This window comes from Eleutherodactylus coqui, chromosome 7, assembly GCF_035609145.1.
Source record: "Eleutherodactylus coqui strain aEleCoq1 chromosome 7, aEleCoq1.hap1, whole genome shotgun sequence".
NCBI lineage: Eukaryota > Metazoa > Chordata > Amphibia > Anura > Eleutherodactylidae > Eleutherodactylus > Eleutherodactylus coqui.
This window is the reverse complement of record NC_089843.1, coordinates 4,089,257-4,112,576: the sequence shown is the minus strand read 5'-3', so window position 1 is coordinate 4,112,576 and position 23,320 is coordinate 4,089,257. Positions and strand designations below refer to the sequence as shown.

Sequence of the window (23,320 nt, the reverse complement as noted above, 5' to 3'; positions counted from 1 at the left end):
GTAGAGGACAAGGCGGTCAGGTCATACAGGGGGTGTAGAGGACAAGGCGGTCAGGTCATACAGGGGGTGTAGAGGACAAGGCGGTCAGGTCATACAGGGGGTGTAGAGGACAAGGCGGTCAGGTCATACAGGGGGTGTAGAGGACAAGGCGGTCAGGTCATACAGGGGGTGTAGAGGACAAGGCGGTCAGGTCATACAGGGGGTGTAGAGGACAAGGCGGTCAGGTCATACAGGGGGTGTAGAGGACAAGGCGGTCAGGTCATACAGGGGGTGTAGAGGACAAGGCGGTCAGGTCATACAGGGGGTGTAGAGGACAAGGCGGTCAGGTCATACAGGGGGTGTAGAGGACAAGGCGGTCAGGTCATACAGGGGGTGTAGAGGACAAGGCGGTCAGGTCATACAGGGGGTGTAGAGGACAAGGCGGTCAGGTCATACAGGGGGTGTAGAGGACAAGGCGGTCAGGTCATACAGGGGGTGTAGAGGACAAGGCGGTCAGGTCATACAGGGGGTGTAGAGGAGAAGGCGGTCAGGTCAAACAGGGGGTGTAGAGGACAAGGCGGTCAGGTCATACAGGGGGTGTAGAGGTTATGGCGGTCAGGTTAAACAGGGGGTGTAGAGGATAAGGCTTCAGGTCATACAGGGGGTGTAGAAGACAAGGCGGTCAGGTCATACAGGGGGTGTGGAGGACAAGGCGGTCAGGTCATACAGGGGGTGTGGAGGACAAGGCGGTCAGGTCATACAGGGGGTGTGGAGGACAAGGCGGTCAGGTCATACAGGGGGTGTGGAGGACAAGGCGGTCAGGTCATACAGGGGGTGTGGAGGACAAGGCGGTCAGGTCATACAGGGGGTGTGGAGGACAAGGCGGTCAGGTCATACAGGGGGTGTGGAGGACAAGGCGGTCAGGTCATATAGGGGGTGTAGAGGACAAGGCGGTCAGGTCATACAGGGGGTGTAGAGGACAAGGCGGTCAGGTCATACAGGGGGTGTAGAGGACAAGGCGGTCAGGTCATACAGGGGGTGTAGAGGACAAGGCGGTCAGGTCATACAGGGGGTGTAGAGGACAAGGCGGTCAGGTCATACAGGGGGTGTAGAGGACAAGGCGGTCAGGTCATACAGGGGGTGTAGAGGACAAGGCGGTCAGGTCATACAGGGGGTGTAGAGGTTATGGCGGTCAGGTTAAACAGGGGGTGTAGAGGATAAGGCGGTCAGGTCATACAGGGGGTGTAGAGGACAAGGCGGTCAGGTCATACAGGGGGTGTAGAGGACAAGGCGGTCAGGTCATACAGGGGGTGTAGAGGACAAGGCGGTCAGGTCATACAGGGGGTGTAGAGGACAAGGCGGTCAGGTCATACAGGGGGTGTAGAGGACAAGGCGGTCAGGTCATACAGGGGGTGTAGAGGACAAGGCGGTCAGGTCATACAGGGGGTGTAGAGGTTATGGCGGTCAGGTTAAACAGGGGGTGTAGAGGATAAGGCTTCAGGTCATACAGGGGGTGTAGAAGACAAGGCGGTCAGGTCATACAGGGGGTGTGGAGGACAAGGCGGTCAGGTCATACAGGGGGTGTGGAGGACAAGGCGGTCAGGTCATACAGGGGGTGTGGAGGACAAGGCGGTCAGGTCATACAGGGGGTGTAGAGGATATGGCGGTCAGGTTAAACAGGGGGTGTAGAGGATAAGGCTTCAGGTCATACAGGGGGTGTAGAAGACAAGGCGGTCAGGTCATACAGGGGGTGTGGAGGACAAGGCGGTCAGGTCATACAGGGGGTGTGGAGGACAAGGCGGTCAGGTCATACAGGGGGTGTAGAGGACAAGGCGGTCAGGTCATACAGGGGGTGTAGAGGATAAGGCGGTCAGGTCATACAGGGGGTGTAGAGGACAAGGCGGTCAGGTCATACAGGGGGTGTAGAGGACAAGGCGGTCAGGTCATACAGGGGGTGTAGAGGACAAGGCGGTCAGGTCATACAGGGGGTGTAGAGGACAAGGCGGTCAGGTCATACAGGGGGTGTAGAGGACAAGGCGGTCAGGTCATACAGGGGGTGTAGAGGACAAGGCGGTCAGGTCATACAGGGGGTGTGGAGGACAAGGCGGTCAGGTCATACAGGGGGTGTAGAGGACAAGGCGGTCAGGTCATACAGGGGGTGTAGAGGACAAGGCGGTCAGGTCATACAGGGGGTGTAGAGGACAAGGCGGTCAGGTCATACAGGGGGTGTAGAGGACAAGGCGGTCAGGTCATTCAGGGGGTGTAGAGGATAAGGCGGTCAGGTCATACAGGGGGTGTAGAGGACAAGGCGGTCAGGTCATACAGGGGGTGTAGAGGACAAGGCGGTCAGGTCATACAGGGGGTGTAGAGGATAAGGCGGTTAGGTCATTTAGGGGGTGTAGAGGATAAGGCGGTTAGGTCATATAGGGGGTGTAGAGGATAAGGCGGTCAGGTCATACAGGGGGTGTAGAGGATAAGGCGGTCAGGTCATACAGGGGGTGTAGAGGACAAGGCGGTCAGGTCATACAGGGGGTGTAGAGGATAAGGCGGTCAGGTCATACAGGGGGTGTAGAGGATAAGGCGGTCAGGTCATACAGGGGGTGTGGAGGATAAGGCGGTCAGGTCATACAGGGGGTGTGGAGGACAAGGCGGTCAGGTCATACAGGGGGTGTGGAGGACAAGGCGGTCAGGTCATACAGGGGGTGTGGAGGACAAGGCGGTCAGGTCATACAGGGGGTGTAGAGGACAAGGCGGTCAGGTCATACAGGGGGTGTAGAGGACAAGGCGGTCAGGTCATACAGGGGGTGTGGAGGACAAGGCGGTCAGGTCATACAGGGGGTGTGGAGGACAAGGCGGTCAGGTCATACAGGGGGTGTAGAGGACAAGGCGGTCAGGTCATACAGGGGGTGTGGAGGACAAGGCGGTCAGGTCATACAGGGGGTGTAGAGGACAAGGCGGTCAGGTCATACAGGGGGTGTAGAGGACAAGGCGGTCAGGTCATACAGGGGGTGTAGAGGACAAGGCGGTCAGGTCATACAGGGGGTGTAGAGGATATGGCGGTCAGGTTAAACAGGGGGTGTAGAGGACAAGGCTTCAGGTCATACAGGGGGTGTAGAAGACAAGGCGGTCAGGTCATACAGGGGGTGTGGAGGACAAGGCGGTCAGGTCATACAGGGGGTGTGGAGGACAAGGCGGTCAGGTCATACAGGGGGTGTGGAGGACAAGGCGGTCAGGTCATACAGGGGGTGTAGAGGACAAGGCGGTCAGGTCATACAGGGGGTGTAGAGGACAAGGCGGTCAGGTCATACAGGGGGTGTAGAGGACAAGGCGGTCAGGTCATACAGGGGGTGTAGAGGACAAGGCGGTCAGGTCATACAGGGGGTGTAGAGGACAAGGCGGTCAGGTCATACAGGGGGTGTAGAGGACAAGGCGGTCAGGTCATACAGGGGGTGTAGAGGACAAGGCGGTCAGGTCATACAGGGGGTGTAGAGGACAAGGCGGTCAGGTCATTCAGGGGGTGTAGAGGATAAGGCGGTCAGGTCATACAGGGGGTGTAGAGGACAAGGCGGTCAGGTCATACAGGGGGTGTAGAGGACAAGGCGGTCAGGTCATACAGGGGGTGTAGAGGATAAGGCGGTTAGGTCATTTAGGGGGTGTAGAGGATAAGGCGGTTAGGTCATATAGGGGGTGTAGAGGATAAGGCGGTCAGGTCATACAGGGGGTGTAGAGGATAAGGCGGTCAGGTCATACAGGGGGTGTAGAGGACAAGGCGGTCAGGTCATACAGGGGGTGTAGAGGATAAGGCGGTCAGGTCATACAGGGGGTGTAGAGGATAAGGCGGTCAGGTCATACAGGGGGTGTGGAGGATAAGGCGGTCAGGTCATACAGGGGGTGTGGAGGACAAGGCGGTCAGGTCATACAGGGGGTGTGGAGGACAAGGCGGTCAGGTCATACAGGGGGTGTGGAGGACAAGGCGGTCAGGTCATACAGGGGGTGTGGAGGACAAGGCGGTCAGGTCATACAGGGGGTGTAGAGGACAAGGCGGTCAGGTCATACAGGGGGTGTAGAGGACAAGGCGGTCAGGTCATACAGGGGGTGTGGAGGACAAGGCGGTCAGGTCATACAGGGGGTGTAGAGGACAAGGCGGTCAGGTCATACAGGGGGTGTGGAGGACAAGGCGGTCAGGTCATACAGGGGGTGTAGAGGACAAGGCGGTCAGGTCATACAGGGGGTGTAGAGGACAAGGCGGTCAGGTCATACAGGGGGTGTAGAGGACAAGGCGGTCAGGTCATACAGGGGGTGTAGAGGATATGGCGGTCAGGTTAAACAGGGGGTGTTGGAGGACAAGGCTTCAGGTCATACAGGGGGTGTAGAAGACAAGGCGGTCAGGTCATACAGGGGGTGTGGAGGACAAGGCGGTCAGGTCATACAGGGGGTGTGGAGGACAAGGCGGTCAGGTCATACAGGGGGTGTGGAGGACAAGGCGGTCAGGTCATACAGGGGGTGTAGAGGACAAGGCGGTCAGGTCATACAGGGGGTGTAGAGGACAAGGCGGTCAGGTCATACAGGGGGTGTAGAGGACAAGGCGGTCAGGTCATACAGGGGGTGTAGAGGACAAGGCGGTCAGGTCATACAGGGGGTGTAGAGGACAAGGCGGTCAGGTCATACAGGGGGTGTAGAGGACAAGGCGGTCAGGTCATACAGGGGGTGTAGAGGACAAGGCGGTCAGGTCATACAGGGGGTGTAGAGGACAAGGCGGTCAGGTCATACAGGGGGTGTAGAGGACAAGGCGGTCAGGTCATACAGGGGGTGTAGAGGACAAGGCGGTCAGGTCATACAGGGGGTGTAGAGGACAAGGCGGTCAGGTCATTCAGGGGGTGTAGAGGATAAGGCGGTCAGGTCATACAGGGGGTGTAGAGGACAAGGCGGTCAGGTCATACAGGGGGTGTAGAGGATAAGGCGGTCAGGTCATACAGGGGGTGTAGAGGATAAGGCGGTCAGGTCATACAGGGGGTGTAGAGGACAAGGCGGTCAGGTCATACAGGGGGTGTAGAGGATAAGGCGGTCAGGTCATACAGGGGGTGTAGAGGATAAGGCGGTCAGGTCATACAGGGGGTGTAGAGGATAAGGCGGTCAGGTCATACAGGGGGTGTAGAGGATAAGGCGGTCAGGTCATACAGGGGGTGTAGAGCAGTGTTCCTCAAATCCAGTCCTTAGGGAACGCCAACAGGTCACGTTTTCAGGATTTCCTCGGTGTTGCACAGGTGATGTAATTATTGTCAGTCCTCAGACATTGCCACAGGTGTTCTTACCATAGGACATCCTAAAAATGACCTGTTGGTGGTCCCTGAGGACTGGAGTTGGGGACCTCTAGTGTAGAGGATAAGGCGGTCAGGTCATACAGGGGGTGTAGAGCAGTGTTCCCCAACTCCAGTCCTCAGGGACCGCCAACAGGTCATGTTTTCAGGATTTCCTCAGTATACCACAGATGATGTAATTATTGTCGATGCCTCAGACATTGCCACAGGTGTTCTTACTATAGGAGATCCTGAAAACATGACCTGTTGGTGGTCCCTGAGGACTGGAGTTGGGGACCCCTGGTGTAGAGGATATGGCGGTCAGGTCATACAGGGGGTGTAGAGGACAAGGCGGTCAGGTCATACAAGGGGTGTGGAGGACAAGGCGGTCAGGTCATACAAGGGGTGTGGAGGACAAGGCGGTCAGGTCATACAGGGGGTGTGGAGGATAAGGCGGTCAGGTCATACAGGGGGTGTGGAGGATAAGGCGGTCAGGTCATACAGGGGGTGTGGAGGATAAGGCGGTCAGGTCATACAGGGGGTGTAGAGGATAAGGCGGTCAGGTCATACAGGGGGTGTAGAGCATAAGGCGGTCAGGTCATACAGGGGGTGTAGAGCATAAGGCGGTCAGGTCATACAGGGGGTGTAGAGCATAAGGGGGTCAGGTCATACAGGGGGTGTAGAGCATAAGGCGGTCAGGTCATACAGGGGGTGTAGAGGATAAGGCGGTCAGGTCATACAGGGGGTGTAGAGGATAAGGCGGCCAGGTCATACAGGGGGTGTAGAGGATAAGGCGGCCAGGTCATACAAGGGGTGTAGAGGATAAGGCGGTCAGGTCATACAGGGGGTGTAGAGGGTAAGGCGGTCAGGTCATACAGGGGGTGTAGAGGACAAGGCGGTCAGGTCATACAGGGGGTGTAGAGGATAAGGCGGTCAGGTCATACAGGGGGTGTAGAGGATAAGGCGGTCAGGTCATACAGGGGGTGTAGAGGATAAGGCGGTCAGGTTATACAGGGGGTGTAGAGGATAAGGCGGTCAGGTTATACAGGGGGTGTAGAGGATAAGGCGGTCAGGTTATACAGGGGGTGTAGAGGATAAGGCGGTCAGGTTATACAGGGGGTATAGAGGTTAGGGCAGTCAAGTTATAGAGGAGGTGAGAAAAATAAGGGGGTCTAGTTATAGAGGGGAATGTAAAGATAAAAGGGTCAAGTTATAGAGGGGGTGTAGAGAATAAGGGGGTCAGGTCATACAGGGGGTGTGGAGGACAAGGCGGTCAGATCATACAGGGGGTGTAGAGGACAAGGCGGTCAGATCATACAGGGGGTGTAGAGGACAAGGCGGTCAGGTTATACAGGGGCGTGGAGGACAAGGCGGTCAGGTCATACAGGGGGTGTAGAGGATATGGCGGTCAGGTTAAACAGGGGGTGTAGAGGATAAGGCGTCAGGTCATACAGGGGGTGTAGAGGACAAGGCGGTCAGGTCATACAAGGGGTGTGGAGGACAAGGCGGTCAGGTCATACAAGGGGTGTGGAGGACAAGGCGGTCAGGTCATACAAGGGGTGTAGAGGATAAGGCTGTCAGATCATACAGGAGGTGTAGAGGGTAAAGCGGTCAGATTATACAGGGGCTGTAGAGAATAAGGCGGTCAGGTTATACAGGGGGTGTAGAGGATAAGGCTGTCAGATCATACAGGAGGTGTAGAGGATAAGGCGGTCAGATTATACAGGGGTTGTGGAGGATAAGGCGGTCAGGTTATACAGGGGGTGTAGAGGTTAGCGCAGTCAAGTTATAGAGGAGGTGAGGAAAATAAGGGTGTCTAGTTATAGAGGAGGGTGTAAAGATAAAAGGGTCAGGTTATAGAGGTGGTGTAGAGAATAAGGGGATCAGGTTATAGAGGGGTGTAAAGGATAAGGGGGTCAAGTTATAGAGGGGTGTATAGGAGAAGGGGGTCAGGTTATAGAGGGGTGTAAAGGAGAAGGGGGTCAGGTTATAGAGGGGTGTAAAGGAGAAGGGGGTCAGGTTATAGAGGGGTGTATAGGAGAAGGGGGTCAGGTCATAGAGGGGTGTATAGGATAAGGGGGTCAGGTCATAGAGGGGTGTATAGGATAAGGGGGTCAGGTCATAGAGGGGTGTATAGGATAAGGGGGTCAGGTCATACAGGGGGTGTAGATGATAAGGGGGGGGTCAGGTTATAAAGGGGGTGTAGAGGATAAGAGGGGATCAGGTTATAGAGGGGGTGTAGAGGATAAGAGGGGATCAGGTTATAGAGGGGGTGTAAAGGATAGCGGTTGTCAGCATATAGAGGGGGTGTAAAATATAGAGGTGTGTAAAGAATAAGGGGGTCAGGCTATAAAGGGGTGTAGAGGATAGAGGGGGGGGCTGTAGAGGATAGAGTGGGGGGGTGTAGAGGATAGAGGGGGGGGTGTAGAGGATAGAGGGGGGGTGTAGAGGATAGAGGGGGGGGTGTAGAGGATAGAGGGGGGGGTGTAGAGGATAGAGGGGGGGGTGTAGAGGATAGAGGGGGGGTGTAGAGGATAGAGGGGGGGGGTGTAGAGGATAGAGGGGGGGGGGGGTGTAGAGGATAGAGGGGGGGGGTGTAGAGGATAGAGGGGGGGGGTGTAGAGGATAGAGGGGGGGGTGTAGAGGATAGAGGGGGGGTGTAGAGGATAGAGGGGGGGTGTAGAGGATAGAGGGGGGGTGTAGAGGATAGAGGGGGGGGGTGTAGAGGATAGAGGGGGGGGGGTGTAGAGGATAGAGGGGGGGGGGGTGTAGAGGATAGAGGGGGGGGGTGTAGAGGATAGAGGGGGGGGGGGGTGTAGAGGATAGAGGGGGGGTGTAGAGGATAGAGGGGGCGGGGTGTAGAGGATAGAGGGGGGGGTGTGTAGAGGATAGAGGGGGGGGTGGTGTAGAGGATAGAGGGGGGTGGTGTAGAGGATAGAGGGGGGGGTGTAGAGGATAGATGGGGGGTGTAGAGGATAGACGGGGGGGTGGAGAGGATAGAGGGAGGGTGGAGAGGATAGAGGGAGGGTGGAGAGGATAGAGGGGGGGTGTAGAGGATAGAGGGGGGGGTGTAGAGGATAGAGGGGGGGGGTGTGTAGAGGATAGAGGGGGGGGGGGTGTGTAGAGGATAGAGGGGGGGGGGGTGTGTAGAGGATAGAGGGGGGGGGTGTAGAGGATAGAGGGGGGGGGGGTGTAGAGGGTAGAGGGGCGTGTGTAGAGGGTAGAGGGGCGTGTAGAGGGTAGAGGGGCGTGTAGAGGGTAGAGGGGCGTGTAGAGGGTAGAGGGGCGTGTAGAGGGTAGAGGGGCGTGTAGAGGGTAGAGGGGCGTGTAGAGGGTAGAGGGGCGTGTAGAGGGTAGAGGGGCGTGTAGAGGGTAGAGGGGCGTGTAGAGGGTAGAGGGGCGTGTAGAGGGTAGAGGGGCGTGTAGAGGGTAGAGGGGCGTGTAGAGGGTAGAGGGGCGTGTAGAGGGTAGAGGGGCGTGTAGAGGGTAGAGGGGCGTGTAGAGGGTAGAGGGGCGTGTAGAGGGTAGAGGGGCGTGTAGAGGGTAGAGGGGCGTGTAGAGGGTAGAGGGGCGTGTAGAGGGTAGAGGGGCGTGTAGAGGGTAGAGGGGCGTGTAGAGGGTAGAGGGGCGTGTAGAGGGTAGAGGGGCGTGTAGAGGGTAGAGGGGCGTGTAGAGGGTAGAGGGGCGTGTAGAGGGTAGAGGGGCGTGTAGAGGGTAGAGGGGGGTGTAGAGGGTAGAGGGGGGTGTAGAGGGTAGAGGGGGGTGTAGAGGGTAGAGGGGGGTGTAGAGGGTAGAGGGGGGTGTAGAGGGTAGAGGGGGGTGTAGAGGGTAGAGGGGGGTGTAGAGGGTAGAGGGGGGTGTAGAGGGTAGAGGGGGGTGTAGAGGGTAGAGGGGGGTGTAGAGGGTAGAGGGGGGTGTAGAGGGTAGAGCGGGGTGTAGAGGGTAGAGCGAGGTGTAGAGGGTAGAGCGAGGTGTAGAGGGTAGAGCGGGGTGTAGAGGGTAGAGCGGGGTGTAGAGGGTAGAGCGGGGTGTAGAGGGTAGAGCGGGGTGTAGAGGGTAGAGGGGGGTGTAGAGGGTAGAGGGGGGTGTAGAGGGTAGAGGGGGGTGTAGAGGGTAGAGGGGGGTGTAGAGGGTAGAGGGGGGTGTAGAGGGTAGAGGGGGGTGTAGAGGGTAGAGGGGGGTGTAGAGGGTAGAGGGGGGTGTAGAGGGAAGGGGTGTCCAGCTGTGGAGGGGGAGTAGTGGATGGGGTGATTAAGTAATAGGCAGGTTGCAGATCGTACCAGTAACCACTGAGCGTGGACTCCGTGTCTTCATGCCCAAGTACAGCTGTGGCCTGTAGGAGCCCCAGAAGAGGTGGGAGGATACAGCGGGGGAGGTGCTGTTGGGCGTGAGGATGGGCGGCGCAGGGTGCAGGGTCACCACCCGCACTGCCAGACTCCACTTCTTGTAGCTGCCGTATCCAAAAGCACTGAAACCAATAATACAAGAGAAAGTGGCGACCAGCAGGAAGCGGCTCCACTCACGGCCAGGAGGGGGCGGTTTTCTAGGGGGAGGAGCTCGGTGCTCAAAACCGGCATGACGCCTCCGATCCCGCGTCATCCTTGAGAGCTGCAGGAAGATGTAGATATAAATGCGATATAACTGTAATATACTACAAGTCACATGACATATCACCGCGACCGGTCATATACTGATGTAATATACTACAAGTCACGTGACGTATCACCGCGACCGGTCATATACTGATGTAATATACTACAAATCACGTGACGTATCACCGCGACCGGTCATATACTGATGTAATATACTACAAGTCACGTGACGTATCACCGCGACCGGTCATATACTGATGTAATATACTACAAATCACGTGACGTATCACCGCGACCGGTCATATACTGATGTAACATACTACAAGTCACGTGACATATCACCGCGACCGGTCATATACTGATGTAATATACTACAAGTCACATGACGTATCACCACGACCGGTCATATACTGATGTAATATACTACAAGTCACGTGACGTATCACCGCGACCGGTCATATACTGATGTAACATACTACAAGTCACGTGACATATCACCGCGACCGGTCATATACTGATGTAATATTCTACAAGTCACGTGACATATCACCGCGACCGGTCATATACTGATGTAATATACTACAAGTCACGTGACATATCACCGCGACCGGTCATATACTGATGTAATATACTACAAGTCACATGACGTATCACCACGACCGGTCATATACTGATGTAATATACTACAAGTCACGTGACGTATCACCGCGACCGGTCATATACTGATGTAATATACTACAAGTCACATGATGTATCACCACGACCGGTATATACTGATGTAATATACTACAAGTCACGTGACCGGTCATATACTGATGGAATATACTACAAGTCACATGACGTATCACCGCGACCGGGTATATACTGATGTAATATACTACAAGTCACATGACGTATCACCACGACCGGTCATATACTGATGTAATATACTACAAGTCACGTGACGTATCACCGCGACCGGTCATATACTGATGTAACATATAACAAGTCACATGACGTATCACCGCGACCGGTCATATACTGATGTAATATACTACAAGTCACGTGACGTATCACCACGACCGGTCATATACTGATGTAATATACAAGTCACATGACATATCACCACGACCGGTATATACTGATGTAATATACTACAAGTCACGTGACGTATCACCACGACCGGTCATATACTGATGTAATATACTACAAGTCACATGACGTATCACCGCGACCGGTCATATACTGATGTAATATACTACAAGTCACATGATGTATCACCACGACCGGTCATATACTGATGTAATATACTACAAGTCACATGACGTATCACCACGACCGGGTATATACTGATGTAATATACTACAAGTCACATGACGTATCACCACGACCGGTCATATACTGATGTAATATACTACAAGGCACATTATGTATCACCACGACCGTTCATATACTGATGTAATATACTACAAGTCACGTGACGTATCACCACGACCGGTCATATACTGATGTAATATACTACAAGTCACGTGACGTATCACCACGACCGGTCATATACTGATGTAATATACTACAAGTTACGTGACGTATCACCACGACCGGTCATATACTGATGTAATATACTACAAGTCACATGACGTATCACCGCGACCGGTATATACTGATGTAATATACTACAAGTCACATGACATATCACCGCGACCGGTATATACTGATGTAATATACTACAAGTCACGTGACGTATCGCCACGACCGGTCATATACTGATGTAATATACTACAAGTCACATGACGTATCACCACGACCGGTCATATACTGATGTAATATACTACAAGTCACATGATGTATCACCACGACCGGTCATATACTGATGTAATATACTACAAGTCACATGACGTATCACCACGACCGGTCATATACTGATGTAATATACTACAAGTCACATGATGTATCACCATGACCGGTATATACTGATGTAATATACTACAAGTCACATGACGTATCACCGCGACCGGTCATATACTGATGTAATATACTACAAGTCACGTGACGTATCACCACGACCGGTCATATACTGATGTAATATACTACAAGTCACGTGATGTATCACCACGACCGGTATATACTGATGTAATATACTACAAGTCACATGATGTATCACCACGACCGGTATATACTGATGTAATATACTACAAGTCACATGACGTATCACCACGACCGGTCATATACTGATGTAATATACTACAAGTCACATGACGTATCACCACGACCGGTATATACTGATGTAATATACTACAAGTCACATGACGTATCACCACGACCGGTCATATACTGATGTAATATACAAGTCACATGACGTATCACCGCGACCGGTCATATACTGATGTAATATACTACAAGTCACGTGACGTATCACCACGACCGGTATATACTGATGTAATATACTACAAGTCACATGACGTATCACCGCGACCGGTCATATACTGATGTAATATAGAAGTCACATGACGTATCACCACGACCGGTCATATACTGATGTAATATAGAAGTCACATGACGTATCACCACGACCGGTCATATACTGATGTAATATACAAGTCACATGATGTATCACCACGACCGGTATATACTGATGTAATATACTACAAGTCACATGACGTATCACCGCGACCGGTATATACTGATGTAATATACTACAAGTCACATGACGTATCACCACGACCGGTCATATACTGATGTAATATACTACAAGTCACATGACGTATCACCGCGACCGGTCATATACTGATGTAATATAGAAGTCACATGACGTATCACCACGACCGGTATATACTGATGTAATATACTACAAGTCACATGACGTATCACCGCGACCGGTATATACTGATGTAATATACTACAAGTCACATGACGTATCACCACGACCGGTCATATACTGATGTAATATACTACAAGTCACATGACGTATCACCGCGACCGGTCATATACTGATGTAATATACTACAAGTCACGTGATGTATCACCACGACCGGTCATATACTGATGTAATATACTACAAGTCACATGACGTATCACCACGACCGGTCATATACTGATGTAATATACTACAAGTCACGTGATGTATCACCACGACCGGTCATATACTGATGTAATATACTACAAGTCACATGACGTATCACCGCGACCGGTCATATACTGATGTAATATACTACAAGTCACATGACGTATCACCGCGACCGGGTATATACTGATGTAATATACTACAAGTCACGTGACGTATCACCGCGACCGGTCATATACTGATGTAATATAGAAGTCACATGACGTATCACCGCGACCGGTATATACTGATGCAACATACTACAAGTCACGTGACATATCACCACGACCGGTCATATACTGATGTAATATACTACAAGTCACATGATGCATCACCACGACCGGTATATACTGATGTAATATACTACAAGTCACATGACGTATCACTACGACCGGTATATACTGATGTAATATACTACAAGTCACATGACGTATCACCACGACCGGTCATATACTGATGTAATATACTACAAGTCACATGACGTATCACCACGACCGGTATATACTGATGTAATATACTACAAGTCACGTGACGTATCACCACGACCGGTCATATACTGATGTAATATACTACAAGTCACGTGACATATCACCGCGACCGGTCATATACTGATGTAATATACTACAAGTCACGTGACGTATCACCGCGACCGGTCATATACTGATGTAATATACTACAAGTCACGTGACGTATCACCGCGACCGGTCATATACTGATGTAATATAGAAGTCACATGATGTATCACCACGACCGGTATATACTGATGTAATATAGAAGTCACATGACGTATCACCGCGACCGGTCATATACTGATGTAATATAGAAGTCACATGACGTATCACCACGACCGGTCATATACTGATGTAATATACTACAAGTCACATGACGTATCACCACGACCGGTCATATACTGATGTAATATACTACAAGTCACGTGACGTATCACCGCGACCGGTCATATACTGATGTAATATACTACAAGTCACATGATGTATCACCACGACCGGTATATACTGATGTAATATACTACAAGTCACGTGACCGGTCATATACTGATGTAATATACTACAAGTCACATGACGTATCACCGCGACCGGGTATATACTGATGTAATATACTACAAGTCACATGACGTATCACCACGACCGGTCATATACTGATGTAATATACTACAAGTCACGTGACGTATCACCGCGACCGGTCATATACTGATGTAACATATAACAAGTCACATGACGTATCACCGCGACCGGTCATATACTGATGTAATATACTACAAGTCACGTGACGTATCACCACGACCGGTCATATACTGATGTAATATACAAGTCACATGACATATCACCACGACCGGTATATACTGATGTAATATACTACAAGTCACGTGACGTATCACCACGACCGGTCATATACTGATGTAATATACTACAAGTCACATGACGTATCACCGCGACCGGTCATATACTGATGTAATATACTACAAGTCACATGATGTATCACCACGACCGGTCATATACTGATGTAATATACTACAAGTCACATGACGTATCACCACGACCGGGTATATACTGATGTAATATACTACAAGTCACATGACGTATCACCACGACCGGTCATATACTGATGTAATATACTACAAGGCACATTATGTATCACCACGACCGTTCATATACTGATGTAATATACTACAAGTCACGTGACGTATCACCACGACCGGTCATATACTGATGTAATATACTACAAGTCACGTGACGTATCACCACGACCGGTCATATACTGATGTAATATACTACAAGTTACGTGACGTATCACCACGACCGGTCATATACTGATGTAATATACTACAAGTCACATGACGTATCACCGCGACCGGTATATACTGATGTAATATACTACAAGTCACATGACATATCACCGCGACCGGTATATACTGATGTAATATACTACAAGTCACGTGACGTATCGCCACGACCGGTCATATACTGATGTAATATACTACAAGTCACATGACGTATCACCACGACCGGTCATATACTGATGTAATATACTACAAGTCACATGATGTATCACCACGACCGGTCATATACTGATGTAATATACTACAAGTCACATGACGTATCACCACGACCGGTCATATACTGATGTAATATACTACAAGTCACATGATGTATCACCATGACCGGTATATACTGATGTAATATACTACAAGTCACATGACGTATCACCGCGACCGGTCATATACTGATGTAATATACTACAAGTCACGTGACGTATCACCACGACCGGTCATATACTGATGTAATATACTACAAGTCACGTGATGTATCACCATGACCGGTCATATACTGATGTAATATACTACAAGTCACGTGATGTATCACCACGACCGGTATATACTGATGTAATATACTACAAGTCACATGATGTATCACCACGACCGGTATATACTGATGTAATATACTACAAGTCACATGACGTATCACCACGACCGGTATATACTGATGTAATATACTACAAGTCACATGACGTATCACCACGACCGGTACATACTGATGTAATATACTACAAGTCACGTGACGTATCACCACGACCGGTCATATACTGATGTAATATACTACAAGTCACATGACGTATCACCACGACCGGTATATACTGATGTAATATACTACAAGTCACATGACGTATCACCACGACCGGTCATATACTGATGTAATATACAAGTCACATGACGTATCACCGCGACCGGTCATATACTGATGTAATATACTACAAGTCACGTGACGTATCACCACGACCGGTATATACTGATGTAATATACTACAAGTCACATGACGTATCACCGCGACCGGTCATATACTGATGTAATATAGAAGTCACATGACGTATCACCGTGACCGGTCATATACTGATGTAATATAGAAGTCACATGACGTATCACCACGACCGGTATATACTGATGTAATATACTACAAGTCACATGACGTATCACCGCGACCGGTATATACTGATGTAATATACTACAAGTCACATGACGTATCACCACGACCGGTCATATACTGATGTAATATACTACAAGTCACATGACGTATCACCGCGACCGGTCATATACTGATGTAATATACTACAAGTCACGTGATGTATCACCACGACCGGTCATATACTGATGTAATATACTACAAGTCACATGACGTATCACCACGACCGGTCATATACTGATGTAATATACTACAAGTCACGTGATGTATCACCACGACCGGTCATATACTGATGTAATATACTACAAGTCACATGACGTATCACCGCGACCGGTCATATACTGATGTAATATACTACAAGTCACATGACGTATCACCGCGACCGGGTATATACTGATGTAATATACTACAAGTCACGTGACGTATCACCGCGACCGGTCATATACTGATGTAATATAGAAGTCACATGACGTATCACCGCGACCGGTATATACTGATGCAACATACTACAAGTCACGTGACGTATCACCACGACCGGTCATATACTGATGTAATATACTACAAGTCACATGATGCATCACCACGACCGGTATATACTGATGTAATATACTACAAGTCACATGACGTATCACTACGACCGGTATATACTGATGTAATATACTACAAGTCACATGACGTATCACCACGACCGGTCATATACTGATGTAATATACTACAAGTCACATGACGTATCACCACGACCGGTATATACTGATGTAATATACTACAAGTCACGTGACGTATCACCACGACCGGTCATATACTGATGTAATATACTACAAGTCACGTGACATATCACCGCGACCGGTCATATACTGATGTAATATACTACAAGTCACGTGACGTATCACCGCGACCGGTCATATACTGATGTAATATACTACAAGTCACGTGACGTATCACCGCGACCGGTCATATACTGATGTAATATAGAAGTCACATGATGTATCACCACGACCGGTATATACTGATGTAATATAGAAGTCACATGACGTATCACCGCGACCGGTCATATACTGATGTAATATAGAAGTCACATGACGTATCACCACGACCGGTCATATACTGATGTAATATACTACAAGTCACATGACGTATCACCACGACCGGTCATATACTGATGTAATATACTACAAGTCACATGACGTATCACCGCGACCGGTCATATACTGATGTAATATACTACAAGTCACGTGATGTATCACCACGACCGGTCATATACTGATGTAATATACTACAAGTCACGTGACGTATCACCGCGACCGGTCATATACTGATGTAATATACTACAAGTCACGTGATGTATCACCACGACCGGTCATATACTGATGTAATATACTACAAGTCACATGACGTATCACCGCGACCGGTCATATACTGATGTAATATACTACAAGTCACATGACGTATCACCGCGACCGGGTATATACTGATGTAATATACTACAAGTCACGTGACGTATCACCGCGACCGGTCATATACTGATGTAATATACTACAAGTCACATGATGTATCACCACGACCGGGTATATACTGATGTAATACACTACAAGTCACGTGACGTATCACCGCGACCGGTCATATACTGATGTAATATAGAAGTCACATGACGTATCACCGCGACCGGTATATACTGATGCAATATACTACAAGTCACATGACGTATCACCGCGACCGGTCATATACTGATGTAATATACTACAAGTTACGTGACGTATCACCGCGACCGGTCATATACTGATGTAATATACTACAAGTTACGTGACGTATCACCGCGACCGGTCATATACTGATGTAATATACTACAAGTCACGTGACGTATTACCACGACCGGTCATATACTGATGTAATATACTACAAGTCACGTGACGTATCACCACGACCGGTCATATACTGATGTAATATACTACAAGTCACGTGACGTATCACCACGACCGGTATATACTGATGTAATATACTACAAGTCACATGACGTATCACCACGACCGGTCATATACTGATGTAATATACTACAAGTCACGTGACGTATCGCCACGACCGGTCATATACTGATGTAATATACTACAAATCACATGACGTATCACCACGACCGGTCATATACTGATGTAACATACTACAAGTCACATGACGTATCACCGCGACCGGTATATACTGATGTAATATACTACAAGTCACATGATGTATCACCACGACCGGGTATATACTGATGTAATATACTACAAGTCACATGATGTATCACCACGACCGGTCATATACTGATGTAATATACTACAAGTCACGTGACGTATTACCACGACCGGTCATATACTGATGTAATATACTACAAGTCACGTGACGTATCACCGCGACCGGTCATATACTGATGTAATATACTACAAGTCACATGACGTATCACCGCGACCGGTATATACTGATGTAATATACTACAAGTCACATGATGTATCACCACGACCGGTATATACTGATGTAATATACTACAAGTCACATGACGTATCACCGCGACCGGTCATATACTGATGTAATATACCACAAGTCACGTGACGTATCACCGCGACCGGTATATACTGATGTAATATACTACAAGTCACGTGACGTATCACCGCGACCGGTCATATACTGATGTAATATACCACAAGTCACGTGACGTATCACCACGACCGGTATATACTGATGTAATATACTACAAGTCACATGACGTATCACCATGACCGGTCATATACTGATGTAATATACCACAAGTCACGTGACGTATCACCACGACCGGTATATACTGATGTAATATACCACAAGTCACGTGACGTATCACCATGACCGGTCATATACTGATGTAATATACTACAAGTCACATGATGCATCACCACGACCGGTATATACTGATGTAATATACTACAAGTCACGTGACATATCACCGCGGCGGCCATGTTCTGATGTTACATATTTCTGCATGGGTGATACTGTGATGTAATATACGTGTCACGTGACTCATGACGTTGGTGGTCCCACTAGCAGGGCGGTAGACGGCCGGGACTCACGCCCTCCCCTCTGTTGGAGCCTGACAGCTACATGCGGCCGGCCTTTATCTTCTCCCCCCAGAGCTGCACAGGCCGGAACATACGGGGTTACCCGGACTGCTGCCGAGAACTGACAACCAGCTGTTACTTACCGGGTGCCGCGCTTCCTGGTTGGATGAGCGGAAGTCGGAAATAGTATGACACGTGGAGATAGTACCCGGAAGTCTGCCAGGTGAGGCGCCATCTTAGTACTCCCGGGTGTGTGCCAGGTGAGGCGCCATCTTAGTACTCCCGGAAGTCTGCCAGGTGAGGCGCCATCTTAGTACTCCCGGGTGTCTGCCAGGTGAGGCGCCATCTTAGTACTCCCGGGTGTCTGCCAGGTGAGGCGCCATCTTAGTACTCCCGGGTGTCTGCCAGGTGAGGCGCCATCTCAGTACTCCCGGGCGCATATTTAGGATTTCAGCCGCAGCTCAGCAACCCTAAACCTAACCCCGTGCTGCTTAACTGCATTGTGTAGTGCACGGCTGCTGAAGGCAATCCGCGTGCACGCTGTGTAGTCACGTGGTGCCGAAGAGCCAATCAGGTGGCTCTAATCAGCAGTGCTGTTGATCTGCAGCTGAAATCCTGAATATATCTCCAAAGGGGGTGTGTACCCAACAGCCAATGAGGTCGCTGGCATCGCTCCCCGCTACTGAAGTGAGGCTGAAATCTATATATATATATAAAGCTGAAAGCACTGACTGACTGACTGACTGACTGACTGACTGACTGACTGACTGACTGACTGACTGACTGACTGACTGACTGACTGACTGACTGACTGACTGACTGACTCACTGACTCACTGACTCACTGACTGACTCACTGACTCACTGACTGACTCACTGACTGACTCACTGACTGACTGACTCACTGACTGACTGACTCACTGACTGACTGACTGACTCACTGACTCACTGACTCACTGACTCACTGACTCACTGACTGACTCACTGACTGACTCACTGACTGACTGACTGACTGACTGACTGACTCACTCACTGACTCACTCACTCACTCACTCACTCGCCAAAAGTTCTCCAACTTCCCAATGTCGTAGAAACATGAATTTTGGCGCAAGCATAGATTATCTCCAAAATAGGAAAAGAAATTGGATCCCAACTCGATTATTCAATTCTAGCGCAAAAGAATTGGCGTCGAAATTTAACGTACATAATCTAAATCTCTCACTTCCCAATGTCATAGAAACGGGAAATTTGGCACGAGCATTGATTATGTCATAAATAGGAAAAGCTAATGGGTCCCAACTCGATTATTCAATTCTATGCGCAAAAGAATTAGCGTCCAAATTTTATGTACGTAATCTAATTCTCTCACTTCCTGATGTCATTTTATATACAGGAAGCGTCGCATGGTTACCTCCACGTGGTGTTTTCTGGGTAACGCAGAGAACTATGCAAAATGGTGAACATATCTTTTTCCTCAGTATCTCTAAAGTAACCACGACTTCATAAGATTTTCCGTGTGAACACCAGATAAACACCAGCACCAAATTAACTCGGGCGAAGCCGGGTATATCAGCTAGTACAATATATGTCTCCCGGGTGTCTGCCAGGGGAGGCGCCATCTTGGTACTCCGGGGCGTCTGCCACGTGAAGCGTCATCTTGGTTCTCCGGGGCGTCTGCCAGGGTAGGCGCCATCTTGTTACTCCCGAGCGTCTGCCAGGTGAGGCGGCGTCTGCCAGTTGAGGCGCCATCTTGGTACTCCCGAGCGTCTGCCAGGTGAGGCACCATCTTGGTACTGTCGAGTGTCTGCCAGGTGAGGCGCCATCTTGGTACTCCGGGGCGTCTGCCAGGTTAGGCGCCATCTTGGTAATCCCGAGCGTCTGCCAGGTTAGGCGCCATCTTGGTACTCCCGAGCGTCTGCCAGGTTAGGCGCCATCTTGGTACTCCGGGGCATCTGCCAGGTGAGGCACCATCTTGGTACTCCCGGGTGTCTGCCAGGTGAGGCGCCATCTTGGTACTCCCGGGTGTCTGCCAGGTGAGGCGCCATCTTGGTACTCCCGGGTGTCTGCCAGGTGAGGCGTCATCTTGGTACTCCCCGCTGTCTGCCAGGTGAGGCGCCATCTTGGTACTCCCCGCTGTCTGCCAGGTGAGGCGCCATCTTGGTACTCCCGAGCGTCTGCCAGGTGAGGCGCCCTCTAGGTACTCCGGGGCGTCTGCCAGGAGAGGACTTTGACACGCTGCTGTACCGTCAGTTATTTCCCGCTCCCGCTGGTCAGCAGGATAGAGAAGAGCAGCAGACCTCTGGTGGGCAGTTATGTGAGGCCGCCGCACGCCCCCTGGTGGAGCTTCCCTAAGGAGTCTGATAGGTTGGATGGTGACGTGTCTGTCGCCGCTGGCATACGCACTGCAGGTGGCGGAAGGAACCTTCTTCTTAATTGGCGCTGGTGTGCGATTATTAGGAACTTACTGCAAAAAATCGGAGGATTATACAGTTTATACGGAAAGTCGCATTATCGCCCTCCGAAGCCGCAGCGGGTCACACGGCGTAGAACCCACAAGGTGATGAGATCCTCCTGCAGGAATACCGGCCCCTGCGGACAGGAAGCTTCTTGTAGTCGCTGCAGATTAGATGGCGGTGCTGACATGTTCTGACCGGCTGACAGGAAGGGGTCAGCGATTCATGCTGCTGCGCCAAATTCTGACCTCCCATCAGCAGCAGACATCTGTCTCCATCTGACCAGGAGATGTTTTCCCGCTGCTCAGGGATACAAGTTTTGCGCTCTTTTGCCCGCTGGAGTCTTTCTGTTTCTCTTAGACACAATGGCGCTGGAACTGCTCGCCCGCTGTTATCCCATCCGTGCGGAGGAACGGCGAGTTGTGCGTTCGGACACGTTAGTTGTAGCCCCAGTGTTGTAGTTAGCTGGCTTTGCAGCCTGTTGGTCAGAACGATTCCTGACATCCTCCTCCGACCCCTTTCAGTGATGAGCTGTTTCCGTCCGCAGGATCCCCTTTCGCTGGATGTTTTCCTCGATCGCGCCATTCTCTGTATACTCTCTGCACCGTTACATGATAAAACCCCCCATGGCTGGCAGTGAGACCCCGGCTAGTCTAGCACTGATGACCGGCCTCGTTGGAAGTCGCTCCGATCGCTGGATTTTCCATCTAATGTGGATTCACACTGAAACTGATCCACCAAAAACTTGTCACGTGACTTTATGATACGGGGGGGGGGGGGGGGGATTACCGTACAGGGGGCGCCAATCATGGGAGGGCCGGGGTCTCTTAAAGGGGCTGTCCAATGTGGAATGATTAGTTTTCTCTGTGGAGCCGGCCGGCGTTGGTTCCTAGACTTTGGTTTTGTCCTTTTTGCTGGGGTGTCGGACGCGCTGAGATGCGGCGGGGGGGGGGGGGGGGGGGTCCCGATGTTGTCGCCACTAATATATTTCTTGTTACTGAGGAGGAGTCTTAAGAGACTGAATATTTCTGTGATGCCTTCAGCCGGTCTTGCCTGTTGGCGGCTCTTTGTATCACATGACTCCCCTCCTTTGGGTATTTTATGTCCCCCTGCTCCCACGCTCTCCTTACATTCTCTGCTCCTAGTTTCTTCCCCCATTACTGTAGCCTCTAATACATGCTAGTTCCCTTACTCATTCTGTGTATCCCAGTTGAACCACGCCCACTTCCCTTGGACACGCCCTCTGTGGCCACATGACATCCCTGTTTAGTCGGCGGCTGCTGGGATCAGCCCTCGGGGGAAGTAGCGGATACGTCTACTTGGCGTCGGGCTGTCGCTGTGCTACGACTATATGATACATAGTATCTTTGTGGGGGTCCGGGCTGTACGGCAGCCGCGGTCTATCCCTGTATGTTACACGAGGTATATACCTGACAGTATCAGCTGTACGGCAGCCGCGGTCTATCCCTGTATGTTATACGAGGTATATACCTGACAATAACAGCTGTACGGCAGCCGCGGTCTATCCCTGTATGTTACAGGAGGTATATACCTGACAATATCAGCTGTACGGCAGCCGCGGTCTATCCCTGTATGTTACAGGAGGTATATACCTGACAATATCAGCTGTACGGCAGCCGCGGTCTATCCCTGTATGTTACACGAGGTATATACCTGACAGTATCAGCTGTACGGCAGCCGCGGTCTATCCCTGTATGTGCCGGCTTCATCCGTTATACGAGGTATATACCTGACAATATCAGCTGTACGGCAGCCGCGGTCTATCCCTGTATGTTACACGAGGTATATACCAGACAGTATCAGCTGTACGGCAGCCGCGGTCTATCCCTGTATGTTACACGAGGTATATACCTGACAGTATCAGCT

At 50.5% G+C, this 23,320-nt stretch overlaps 1 protein-coding gene across 1 annotated transcript in view; it reads right to left on the bottom strand.

The window, feature by feature from the left end:
- MOGS (mannosyl-oligosaccharide glucosidase) overlaps positions 1-19,234 on the bottom strand; it is a 38,976-nt gene extending 19,742 nt beyond the window's left edge. Inside the window, exons 1-2 of the mRNA XM_066572812.1 lie at positions 19,125-19,234; positions 9,557-9,884 (exon numbers count right to left, since the gene is read on the bottom strand). Coding sequence (XP_066428909.1) covers positions 9,557-9,875 — 319 coding nt within the window. The 5' untranslated portion in view covers positions 9,876-9,884; positions 19,125-19,234. The remainder of the gene's footprint in view (positions 1-9,556; positions 9,885-19,124) is intronic.
- Between the last annotated feature and the right edge of the window lie 4,086 nt (positions 19,235-23,320).